The sequence below is a fragment of the Citrus sinensis genome, chromosome 6 (assembly GCF_022201045.2).
Source record: "Citrus sinensis cultivar Valencia sweet orange chromosome 6, DVS_A1.0, whole genome shotgun sequence".
Taxonomy (NCBI): Eukaryota; Viridiplantae; Streptophyta; class Magnoliopsida; order Sapindales; family Rutaceae; genus Citrus; species Citrus sinensis.
In genome coordinates, this window is record NC_068561.1 from 12,183,394 (window position 1) to 12,196,949 (window position 13,556).

Genomic DNA, 13,556 nt, shown 5'->3' on the forward strand with positions numbered 1-13,556 from the left:
CCCCAAAAAAGGAACGAGGTCGCCGATTTTTTCTCTGCGTTCTCAGTTGTTCTGTTTCCTACTGCAGACAATTTGAATTCAAAAAAATAAAAATAAAACGATATTAATTCAATAAATTTTTATATATATGTATATATATATTTAATTTTTTCAATTTAAATCATGTTTTGACATTAAGATTAAATTCTGTGCAAGTTTATGGCTCAAGTAAATTTCTCCTCGATCGAGCTCATTAACGGTGGTTAATGAAGCTTATGAGGTAATAGTCATAGTCAGTATTGTTTCTTTACTTTTACAATTATATTGATACTTTGAGTATTTAATTTGTTAAATTTCATTTTATTATTGTTATTATCATCTGGTTATGAGTTCAATTTTGTTTTGTCTTATTGTTTAAGTTCTTTGATGAACTGTTTAATGATTATGGAGTGTGTTAAAAGTTTTGAAATGAGTCCTTAACTGATGATAGTGATCATATTTCCAATTTTCATTTTTTTCAAATTTTATGTAATTGTCTGATTATGCTTTGACTCTAGGGTTTGGAATTATAATTGTGAAATTTTCAGTTATTTGGATAAATTTGAAAATGTTTGATATCAAACTGACCTTCGGTTGAAGTTTTGGGAAAATATTTTAGATTTTTTGTGCAGTGTTTTGAGTTGATGCTGATTTGACTTTTCTCTAACAGGACACTCTGCTCTTACTGGTGTGAAACGGCTTATCGGATTTGGGGAATTTTTTAGCAGATTCTGAACAAACGGTCTCATAGGTGGTGTTTTGTGTGAATTTAATCATGGACCTGATTTTTGTGTCAGTTGCATAGACGGTGACTTCAGGTTGTATTAGATTGAACTGTTTTGTAATTACAGAGGTTGGATTCTCGAAGAGGAAGATATGTACCATTTGTTTTGCAGATTGAAGAGGAAATTTTGTTTTACTGCTACGATCTTGGACCTCTATTATTATTATTATTATCAGTGTTTTTGAATCTGATTGGCAAGGAGTGTCTAGATGAACGTTGATGGCAAAGCAGACAAACGGTTACAGGAACTAAATCATTGTCTGCAAGCTGGGAGCAAGAGAGATGAGGATGCAGTTGTGGGGGAACAACAACATTTAGTTGGCGATGATCGATTGAATGACAGTAGCATTGCCGAGGATGTAAAAGATGGCTGTGAAGGGGCTGTTACGGCCTCAGCTGTGCTGCAAATGCCACAGGAACAACCTCAAGGTGCAATGGTTTGTTGGGAGCGGTTTCTCCATTTGAGATCCCTCAAGGTTTTACTTGTGGAAAATGATGATTCTACTCGCCATGTTGTTGCTGCTCTGCTTCGAAATTGCGGTTATGAAGGTTAGTAGCTATGTTTATTTAATATAGAATGACATATATGTAATAACTCTTTTGACAAAGAATTGCTAAGAGATATGAACTTGATTGACTCTCTCTTGAAAGAGTTGGATAACAAAGTGATGGAGTTGATGATTTTTTTTTTTTTCTGAAGTAACTCTTTGCACATAGAGTTAATTATTCAGATTTTGAAAAGATGCAGACATCCACACCTGATATGTCGTTACACTTCTGATCTTACTATAACATGTTAAGTAACCACTCAACTGAAAAATAGTTTGAGCTGAGTGGTAAAGGCCTAGCAATACTATTTCTTTAAGCTCTAAAAGCCCCATCCATATGCTAGACAATTTTATCAAATACTACCTTGATGACAAACCCTACCGAAAAGACAAGCAAGACTTATCATATTTAACTAATACAATGGGAGATAATAACTCTTGATCAAATTGAATTTCATTTATAAGCTCACCGTTAAGGGTCCAACAATATTATTTATTCTGCAACGGAACACAAACACAGTTTCAAACATTTTTGTTAATGCCCTCTATTTGGATAAAATACAAGCACAATGACTAACACTGGAAAAAAGATAATCACAACTTATTATGATTTAATTAGTGGGTTGATTTTGCCAAAAGTGATTTGTAAAAAAATCAAACTTTCACTTAAGCTAATGAGTAAGGGTCCAACAGTAGTATTTAATCTGTAATAGAACACAAAGACAGCTTTTCATGTACTATTGTCATCATCGACATGAATTATTATGTTTTCAATTTACGCAGTTTATTTCCTTTTATCTTGTCCTACACTCTTGTATGTATCCCAAATGACACAACCTCTGTATCACATTTTTGTTCATATCCTCTCTAAGTTATTTTTGTCATCATAGAGATAAACTGTTATAATTATCCTTTATACAATTTACCTGTCCTTTGATCATGTACTACCTTGCTTCAATGCTGCTTTGTTTCATGATGCCATTTGCTAAGGTTTAAACTTTTAGCATTGATTTGACACTTTTGGAAGGAATTGCCCACTTTTTAAATTATTCTCTTTAACTATTGTTCTTTTCAAGTAATGGAATGACATCATCCTACAAACTTGTCTTTTTTGGCATCTATGTTTGGTGTTTGACGTTGAGTGGACTATTGAAACCAATGACTACTAAAGATGGTGGTCACAGATGATTTTGAACTTAAAGATTAGATGAAATGTCAGAAAGTCAAGAGTGTAATTTTTGTCAGTAAAAGTATGTTGCCATGGTATGGCGTCCTGATTTTTTTACATCTTCATAGAAAATTTTAGTACATAGTCTATTAGCAGACATGGCTTTCAAGTTACATAGTCTATTAGCAAACATGGCTTTCAAGTTACATAGTCTATTAGCAAACATGGTTTTCAAGCAAGTTCGACAAACATCTTGGTCCTTTAGTACTCCATGTAAAAGCCAATATTCCTAACTCATACCTAAAAGCTAGCTCAAGAGTTGAGTATTGCCTCAGTCTCATATACATAGTCCTCGATTTATTCTCAACCACTTGTGGGCTGGTCTGCTGCTGTATGGCAGCCTATGGCCTAACTAATACTCAAAAGCTAGCTTAAGAGTTGAGGATTGACTCAAATTTAATGCATAGCCAGGATTCATTCTCAACCAATGTGGGACTTTTCCCTTAAAGCTCTATATCATAGAGATGAACTAGATGGCTACAAATAAAATAAAAAATGCAATCGAAGTTTATATTCAGTGTACATTCTAAAACTCTTTGCATTTTTTTTTCCCCCTTTTGCAGTATCTATTTCCTAATGTATATTGGGAAAAATGGAATACGCTATAGCTTTTGATGGGAGAACTGCACTAGTTATAAGTTGTACTTAAAAGAAAAACTGATTTGTTTTTAGCATATGCTTGGAAAATCAAAATTCATCTTGATAACTTTTATTTTGTGGAAAAGAGACTCTAAAATTTCGTGTTACTAATTGCATGTTGACTCAGTTTTGATTGGTTATCAAGCATATCCAGCTTATAATACAACATTCCTGATGAAAAGCAAGATTTGGAATTTTAAAACTAATTAGTTGATGCAGAATCAGAAGGAAAAAAAAAAGCTGGAAAACAGAGGGAGGGAGAAAAAAAGCAGAAAAAGGGGAAAGGGGCAAGGGGGCAGAGAGTATTGATGTGGAAGGAGACAGAAGAGATGGAAAAGAAATACAGGAGAACAGTGGATTTCTATAACTTCATATCGATCCAATGAAACCATAAAATGGATTATTAAATGGATTATTATTAAGTGTGAATCAGAAAAGAAAAAAGAAAAATCCACATGGAATTGAATATTTGGGTTTTGAATGCCCTTGTTAGTGCAGTGTAGGAGGTTGTTACTATTCCATTGAAAAATATAATGAACGAGAACTATGAAGGTTCATTGAACACAATTCAACCATTAGGGGTCAAACTAAGAAACTCTTATCAATCACATAGCAGGCACAAAGTAGAATATTTAGGATCTTAGTGTAGTCTCTAAAGGAAACTAAGAAACTCTGTCAATTAAATGGTAGGCATCAAGTAGAATATTTGGGATCTTAGTGTAACCTTATGTAAGTTTCAAGTTATGTGAAATGAATTCTGTATTCTCCTTCTGCCAACTGCTGCCTCTTTGTTAAGTGGAATGTTCCAAACTAGAATGCTTTGACCAATCTAACCAAACTAAATTATAAAATTGGTAATTGTTCTGGCAATTCATTTGCACTAAGCTTGACCGGGCTTAGAAGGATGAGTTCAAGTCTTGATTTGTAAGTTATATTCTGAAGCCACTATGGTCAGCTGCAAAACACAGTCGGAGTCCTAGTGTTTTCTATTTTTGGCATATAAGTGATTGTTCTACTTGTTGCATCAATATATATTGAATCATATATGCTACTTTGTTGGTAATATATATATCTTCGAATCATTTAATGTACTATTGTTGATTATAACATTCATATTGGCATTTCCAGTTACCGAAGCAACAAATGGACTACAAGCATGGAAGATACTGGAAGATTTGACCAATCATATTGACCTTGTCTTGACTGAGGTCATGCCTTGCTTATCAGGAGTTGCTCTTCTGAGCAAGATTATGAGCCACAAAACGCGAAAAAACTTGCCTGTCATTAGTAAGTTTCATTCTTTTTTCCCAATCTTTTTAACTTTTGTTTGCCTTTCTATTAAATTGCTCTAGCACTATTATTTATTACTTTTCAAAAACACTTTCTGTTTGGATACTTGTAACTACTTTTGGTGAGATCTATATCTATTTGCAGTGATGTCGTCTCTTGACTCCATGGGTTTAGTCTTTAAGTGTTTATCAAAAGGTGCTGTTGACTTTCTGGTGAAGCCGATACGGAAGAATGAGCTTAAAAACCTTTGGCAGCATGTATGGAGAAGATGTCATAGTGTGAGTTCTTAAAGATCTTTCTGCTTCAAATATGGACTCCTTTCCATAAACAGAGTTTTGCCTTCATCTACTGCCAATTTTACCACTCTATGACACTACAATTTTAATCGAAAAAAAAAATTCTTCTCATCTAAGATATACATCACATATCATGAAATATTATTTACGAAGAGTTATATTTCTATAGCAATATTTAAACTAATATTGCATATTGCTTTAAACTCTTGATTTTCTTCCAAATTTTGTGTCTCTCTTTTGTTCTATTATTAATTTGTAATCTCTCTCAGTCTAGTGGTAGTGGAAGTGAAAGCTGCACACAAACTCAAAAATCGATAAAATCAAAAAATGTTGAAAAGTCAGGCAATAATACTGGCAGCAATGATGAAGACAATAATGGGAGCATTGGTCTGAATGGTGGGGATGGAAGTGATGATGGGAGCGGCACCCAGGTATTCCACGTCCGTTGACAAACAAGAAAATCATGTGCAATTTCATATCCAATTTGAAATAAGAATGTGCAAAATGTGTGATATTACATTTGTTTCCTTTACTTTTGCATTTGCATCTCTGTTGTGCTGTCTATGGTATTTCTTACAAATGGTAAGGGTTCATTAGGCTAACACCTTAGTTGCTTCTCCATCTTCTTATCAATTAGGTATCATTTTGCTTGGTTTAATATAGTGATTTCTTCAATAAAAGTTTTCTAACTGTGTGGAAATCTTATATTGATTTCAAAGTTCATAAAATGAATTAGAAATATATACAAGTTGGACTATATAAGTATATATGCACCATTAAACTATTTTTACATTTCCTAGAGCTCTTGGACAAAAAAGGCTGAGGAAGTTGACAGCCCCAGGCATATGTCTCCTTCTGATCAACTAGCCGAGTGCCCTGATAGCACTTGTGCCCAGGTTATCCACTCAAATGCTGAGATAACTGGTAGCAGAAGGGTTCCTGTGACTGCAGCAAAAGAGTGTCAAGACCATGAGGAACGATGTGGTATGAGATATTTGGATCTGCATGGCTTTGTACAAGATGGGTTTAACATTTTTGTTGTTGTGTCCCTTTTTCTTGTTTATCCATTTTTTGTTTCATGTTGTTTCTAAGCTTAAACATATTTGCATTTCTATCTTTCAGAAAATTTTGCAAAACGCAGCAGAGACCTGGATGTAGGTGGCCAAAGAAGTCTAGATTTGCAACTTGAGTACCAAACTGAGTCTCCCATCAAACTTGTAGGCACAAAAAAAACTAACCGGCTTGATCTGGGCTCCTCTAAATTGAGTGAGCAAATTGACAGAGGACAGCTGGACCTCAATAGTGAGAGTCCATCTAGCAAACTGAAGTATGAAGCTGCTAAACTTGCAGGGGCCATAACCAAGATTATTGATTCTGATAAGGAGGATACAGAGTATGAGGCTTCAAACAAACCTTCCAAGATCTTAGATATAAACAGTAAATCCATTAAGGATTCCAAAGAATTACCATCCCTGGAACTCAGTTTAAAGAGACTTAGAGGAGTTAAAGACATTGGGACAACAATTCAGGATGACCGCAATGTGTTGAGACGTTCCGACTCTTCAGCCTTCTCAAGGTATAAGGAAGTGATAATTACTTTTGATATTTTGATATTCTTTCTGCTGACAGGCTGAAACAGTTGTCATCGGCATCATGTGAATCCTGAGTGGTTTCGTTCAATAATTGTTTGTCTGTCACTATGCAGGTATAACACAGCCTCAAATGTAAATAAGGGTCCTGGTGGGAACATTGAAAGTGCTTCTCAAGTTGTTAATAGCTTAGAAATCATAAAGAAAGGATCAGATTGTGGCATTCAATCTCATTCAAATGGTGACCCTCTCAATCAGTCCTCAAATGGGGGAAGCAACAACATGGATATGGGTTCTACCACCAATAATGCTTTTATCAAGCCAGCAGGTTTGAAGAACAAGTCAGAAGTGTCATCTACCATCAATCACTTGCACTCATCTTCTTTCCAGCCTACAAAAAATGACCTTTTATGCAGTCCTCGGCAAGTTCTGTTAGATAAGAGGGATGCTTTGGTGGCCTCACCAGTGCTGGCCCAACCTAGGAGCACACAAGAGCAGCTCACACAACATTATGATAACTGCCACCATCTTGTTCACAACATGCAACAGCAACATCTGCCACATGACCATGATCAATTATCACTGAAAAAGATGGCTGAAGCTGTTCCGCAATGTGGGTCATCAAATATGTTGGGTGGTTTTGTTGAAGGTAATGCTGGAAACTACAGTGTAAACGGAAGTGCCTCAGGCAGTAACCATGGAAGCAATGGGCAAAATGGAAGCAGCACTGCAGTGAATGCTGGAGGGATGAATGTAGAAAGCGATAATGGTATTGCTGGGAAAAGTGGAAGTGGGGGAGCTAGTGGGAGTGGCAGTGGAAGTGGAAACAGAATAGATAAAAACAAGTTTGCCGATAGGGAAGCTGCAGTGACCAAGTATCGCCAGAAGAAAACGGAAAGATGCTTCCGGAAAAAGGTAACAGATTTGACTGTTTTAGTTTATTCTCAGATTTTATACTTCTTGGTTCTATGTAGGGGGAAAACTATCTTAATTTCCGTACTTTAATCCATTTCTACTCTCTTTTTTCTTTTTCTGTCTGACTAGGAGAATTAAGTTATCAGCATGTTTCTTTTCACCATTTTGATTGGCTATGCTGGTGCATGGATGAATTCCTTAAACTGTGAAGTATGTCGGATGGCTTTCTGCTTTAGTAGTCTGGTGGTCTTATCATTGTTAACCATGATTTAATGGGAAGCATTCAAGCATATATCTTAGATATCAAAGATGTCACTGTTCAATATGTGCATGCAGTTGCTCTTATGTCTGGCTTTGCACATAGGCTTTGTGATTGACTGGGGTAATTAGTCTAGTTATGTCCTGCAAACCTCTAGCAAGTATTAAAGGTGCTGCATATTTTGCTTCATCACAATCTTTCCAAACAATCATTTGTTTACTGGTCATAATTTCACATCCTTGTTTTTCCTCTGATGGATCGACCTTATGTTTTTTTTTTTCTTAACTATATTTTTAGGTTCGGTACCAAAGCAGGAAGAGGCTAGCAGAACAACGGCCTCGCATCCGGGGACAATTTGTGCGACAGACTGCAAATGAAAACACAAGCAGGGAACCAGAATGTTCTTGAACTGAGAAAAAGCTTTGTGTTTACCTGTTCTGATCTAAATATCCGCATCTAGGCTTCCAAGAATGTTTAAGGACTTGGTAGGTTTGTTTGACAACGCTAGTTAAAAACTTTTTGAACCGTTTATTGCTACGTGCCTGTGAAGGCGGCCCCTCTTGAAAAGGGCAGCCCTCAGTTTGAGATTATTTTCATTTTGATTGGCGATTTCATGAACCTTTTTTAAACAATATTGTGTCTGTAGTAACTTGCATTTTAAATTGTTTTGCACTTTTGTTCTAAGCTCTTTCCTGAAGATTTATACCACAGTTACATGGTAAGTGAATCTATTTGGTTTTATATGGTAGTTCAAAATATGAATCTACCCTTATAAATTTTGATGGAAATTCATAACTTTGGTTGATGTATTTTGAAAGACTAATGTTACACATAGGAAGTTAGAATATTGATATTTCCAACTAACGTGGAACTTACAAGGATTTATTCCTTTGTTGATATCTATCAATTGACGTTAAATGTCACGTTAGAATGCTAAATCCCAACTAGGGGTGGGCATTTTACCCGACCCGACCTGATCCGACCTGACCCGACTCGATAAATTTCGGGTTCGGGTCGGATCGGGTCGGGATCGAAACCCGATCGGTTTGAAATTTACAAATCCGATCGGGTTGTGATCGGTTCGGGTCAAACCCGACCCGATCCGAATACCCGATCGGGTTCTTAAAAAAAAAAAAATTGTACTGACCCGAATTGACCTGATTTTAACCGACCCGAACTGACCCGAACTAACCCTATTTCAACCGACCCGAATTGACCCGAACTGACCCGAATTGACCTGAATTGACCCGAACTAACCCAAATTGACCCGAACTCAATTCTACCCATTTTAAATCCAACCCGATCCAACCCGAACTATGTTCGGGTCAGTTCGGGTCGGGTCATTAATTCGGGTTATGTTCGGATTATTCCTTGTCTAACCCGAACAACCCGAAACCCGATCGGGTTGACCCGAACCCGACCCGAACCCGATTTTGCCCACCCCTAATCCCAACTTTCGAGTACCTATTTGAGTTCAGCTTTTAACATCCCTTTAAATATCTTGTAAAACTGTATATTTTATGTTTCCAGTTTTGACCTTAAAAATTGTTTTATAACAGAGGAAGTAATCTTGCCAAACCCATCCTCACCTTCATTTTTCATATAAAGTGCTAATGATTCTACATTAAGCGAAATAATTTTAATTAAAATAAAAATTATGAATATAGGGTGGGGAGCAACTGCGCTACGGCAGCGTAGCTGCCTGTAACGCATGCTATATCACTTCACATAAAAAAGTGTATTGAGTTTGAAAAAAATTGGTTTTGTAAATTATTTTTAGAAAGAGAGTCAAGATCCTATAGGATTTTGTTGAGAAGTAAAAATGAAGGAAATGATGTGAAACAAAGTTGTTAGTAATATGTTAAAACGAAAGTGCTCAAATAATTTATATTATGAGAGAAAATCCGAACAGAAACAAATTTTTTTAAGTTGAGAGAAAGTTCTTAGACAGAGAAGGTTAAGATATTTCAGAGAGAGAAATGGCGGGTTATTTTAGAGATAAATCTGTTCGAATATTTTTTGTAAATCACATGGAAAAGGGGTTTTATAAGAGGTTTGACGGGTGGAAGTAGCAGTAGTCTATTATCTTTCTCACTCGTGCTCAAAGCAAGAGCCCAAATATGCGTTGGGCCTGGGCTTGTAATATTGACTGAGAAATGCCAGTATACGAATTAATATCAATTTTTTATAAATATATGAATTTATAATGTTTACATCATGAACATAAAAATATCGGAACCCCGGGTCAAACCCCGAATTATTTCAAAACGGCGTCGTTTTGGTTTTTTTTTTTTTTTTTTTTGCTTCCATGAAACGTAGTCATTTCAGCCTAGTAAAAACAAAACCAACTAAAGTAGAAAAAAACGCAGAGAAACAGCTACTCTATGCAGAGAAACAGCTACTCTTAGCTCTTCCTCTTCGATTTTTCAGCGCAGCTGTTTAAGCTCTTCCTCTTCGATTTTTCAACAGCTGTTTAAGCTCTTCCTCTTCGATTTTTCAGTAGCTGTTAAAATTTTCTGACATAAAACTAAGTTTCGGCATTTGCACAAGCTAAGGTACGAATCTTCAAATTTTTGAAGTTTCAGTTTTGATTACGAATTTCTATCTCATTTTTGTTGTCAAGTTTGTATTAAATTTTCTTTTCGAATTTCTTTTCCCTTTGGAAGAGCACTCAGAACCAAATTCGCAAACAAAGATGAAACTTTCTTGCTACTGCTGTCGATCTTCTCTGTGTTTAAGAGCTTTCTTGCTTCTAAAGATGGCATAGACGAAGCAAACACGACAAAGAAAATGATTGCAAAAGCACCAAAACGATCCATGAATATATGGTGTATTTGAATATATTGTAAACAAGGAGAAACAAAGAGAGAAAATATTTTAGCTTTTGAGATGGAAATAAGTTGTGAAGAGAGAGGTTGATGGAGTGTTTTTCGGAAGCCGGATTGAGTTTAGTATTTATAGGCAAGTCAGACTAAGATGTGAGAAAGTCATCACCCACCACTTCATACAGAACGAAAAGGGGAAGACGAAGAGGAGAGGAACATTTGCTTTTGCTAGGGTGAAACGGTAGCGTTTCATGAAGAAGAGGAAACGGCGTCGTTTTAATTTAGTTTTCGGGGTTTGACCCGGGACAAATAGCAGAACTAAAAAATACCACAGAATAAATTATGAAATGGGGACAAAGGAACGGCGGATAAGCCTTCAATGCATCACACCAACTTTTTTATTTTATTTTTCAAGCGTGTCATTATATGTCACAAGTTAACGCTTTCATTTCTCAAATTTCTTAAAATTTGAATTTTGTAATGAAAAGTTGGGACAAATGGAACACTAGGATATGTTAAAAGAACTTAGAAAATGTAATGAAAAGTTTTTGCATGATATGTATTCGATGTACAGTAAATCTGACTCTAAACTACAATTTTATAATTATTTAAATCGAAATATGACAGATCCCATAAAATAAAAGAAAAATAAATGACGATGAATGTACTTTGAGAGTTAAAAAAATTAGTATTAGATTAGTTATCATATCATCCCTTAACAGGTTTTAAAAAAAAGGAACATATATTACAGACATCATTTGGAAATCTGTGTACAAGAAATAGCCATGGCAATGCATGGGCGTTATCTTGATTTTCTCTTCTAATAATACATTCAAAGCAGAGATGGTAAAATAGAGGGTTTGGACCAAGCTTTTTCAACCCCAGATGCAAGTCCATTGGAGTGATAGTATAAGGGCCGGGTTTGACTTTCACTTACTTTTTATTTTTTTTAAAATTATTGTAAACTTGACATGAGTTAATAATCAACAAATTATTATAATCAACAATTAATTAAAGAAAATGAATATTTTAAAATAAAATAATAAATAAATAAAAATGAAGCAAACAAAAGTTTAGAGATTCTCTAGTTCAATCACATTCTTAATTAATGAACACTTAAAAGAGGGTTTAATATTATAGTTTTAGGTTTTTTTTTTTTTGTGATTCATTATTGATATATAAATTAGGGATTTAAGCTTTTTTTATATTTTACATTTTAATTTTTAATTTATAATTTTTTTTGTTAAAATATAGAGGGCTTGAGCCTAGCCGGAGCTTTTTTCTCTTAAGCTCTTGTTTAGGACCATGTAGAGGCCCACGCCTAAGTCAGCTAGGTCGGGTTGAGCTTTTTTGCCATTCCTAATTGAAAGATTAAATATGGGTCTACCATATTTATAGACGAAAGAAAACGTGCTGTGGATAATTCAATTAACCTTTTTTAGGCACAATTCATAGGGATGGCTCTATCACATTATAAATTAAAAAAACTGTTAGATTGTAGAAATATAGATGGCTTAAACACATGCATGTGTGTGCATGCTTGCATGGATTCACCAACTCAACTCAACTCAACGACAAGAAACATCAATTAAATAAATGCGTCGAAATATTTGTTGCTAAAGTTTAGGTGTAATAATTAATATCATGTCTCAACTTTATTCTATCACCAATGTACGTTCATTCATCTGATTAAACTGCAAATCAATTTAAGGGTCCAGTTACATTAGATCAGCTACAACATAACGCCAATTGATCTAAGTTGTGCGATTATATTAAGTTGATATGACTGTCATAATTACACGTACTCAAAATAATGAACCGTACAGGATTATGGGTTACTTGTTGAGAGGGTAATTATGATTGAGTATAATGAAGATAGTTTACACTTCATCATCACTTAAGGGATTTAGATCTACGAATAACATCTTTCCATAATTGATCACATTTTCAACTTCGAGTGTGTTGGGAGTATTAATTCATGGATGAGTGTTGTAAAGCAGAGACAACATTCGAGCATGAATCAAGAATCATGTAAAGATCGATAATAAGCGGCAGCTATAATCGATTGCATTCGAAATTGACTGTGGTGGGAAGTGAATGAAGCATTGCACATTGGAAAGCAAAGGCATGGATCCCTAGATTCGTAAACGCAAGTCATGTGGTAAAAAGAATGACAAAGTAGTCGGGCAATCAGGGTCAGATTCAAAATTCAAAAGGAAAAACATATTTCTTACTTGTAGGTTTGAAAGCTTGTGGAAGACAATTTAATTCAATAATATATTACATTCATGCAGCTTCTACTAATTATAGAAATGTAACATAATATTGGCAATAGGAATATGTACTCTACAAATAATTTTAATTTTTGTTTGGAATGTATTTATCGATTCATGTTATAAAGGACTTGGAAGTGTGTGACCTATAACGTTGTTGAACCAGTAGAGGAAGTCAAAGGAAAATAAAAAACTATTAGTTATAAAATCCTTTGATTTTGGTTGGCATGCTATTTGTATGATATTATGAGAAAACTGTCAATGAAAGTGTTATTTTGCATGATTTGTTATCAAAATTTTATCCTTTGTGAGAGGCTATTCGAGACATTAAAGCGATCATATTAAAGCGAATGATCGAAGGACATGCAATACTAAAAAGGTACATTGTTGAACCAAAAAATAATTTGTCATAGACGTCAATTGACAGTTCATATATTATATAACTTTTAAATAATATAAGGATAGCATGGCAATGTGTATAAAGCATAATATTTTTTAGTAAATGTATGGTTTTTGATACAACAAAAGTTGTAAACAAATATTTTGCAGATGAGGAAGGAAATAGGGATTGCATTAAAAAACCTTCATCTAGAACAAAAACTACAGTATTGTAATTGGGGCAAGAAATGTGAAAAAAAAAATTATTAGAGAGAATGAAAATTTCATGTCTAGCCGTAGGGGTGGCAAAAAGAATAAACAAATCGAATTTGAATCGAATCGTTAACAAATTGGGTCAAAATTCTATGGATTCGGATTCGATTCGTTTATTAAACGAATATTCGGTTCAATTCGTTTAATTCGTTTAATAGAATTGATAAACGAATCGAATCGAATCCTGATTCGTTTATTATTCGTTTATCCTTTACGAATCCATAACGAATTAAATTGAATC

At 34.8% G+C, this 13,556-nt stretch overlaps 1 protein-coding gene across 1 annotated transcript; it reads left to right on the plus strand.

Annotated features, from left to right (window-relative positions):
* On the plus strand, positions 1-8,250 carry LOC102616594 (two-component response regulator-like APRR7). The gene is made up of 9 exons (XM_006480502.4): positions 1-259; positions 689-1,351; positions 4,346-4,504; positions 4,652-4,785; positions 5,073-5,234; positions 5,604-5,787; positions 5,926-6,379; positions 6,509-7,307; positions 7,864-8,250. The coding sequence occupies exons 2-9, from the start codon at positions 1,012-1,014 to the stop codon at positions 7,972-7,974; spliced, it is 2,343 nt and encodes a 780-aa protein (XP_006480565.1). The 5' UTR covers positions 1-259; positions 689-1,011; the 3' UTR covers positions 7,975-8,250.
* The last annotated feature ends 5,306 nt before the right edge of the window (positions 8,251-13,556 follow it).

Coding starts and splice junctions, on each gene's coding strand:
- LOC102616594 (XM_006480502.4), top strand. CDS start 1,012: ATGAACGTTGATGGCAAAGCAGACAAACGGTTACAGGAACTAAATCAT. Junction 5,235..5,603: donor ATGATGGGAGCGGCACCCAG/GTATTCCACGTC, acceptor TACATTTCCTAG/AGCTCTTGGACAAAAAAGGC. Junction 6,380..6,508: donor GACTCTTCAGCCTTCTCAAG/GTATAAGGAAGT, acceptor GTCACTATGCAG/GTATAACACAGCCTCAAATG.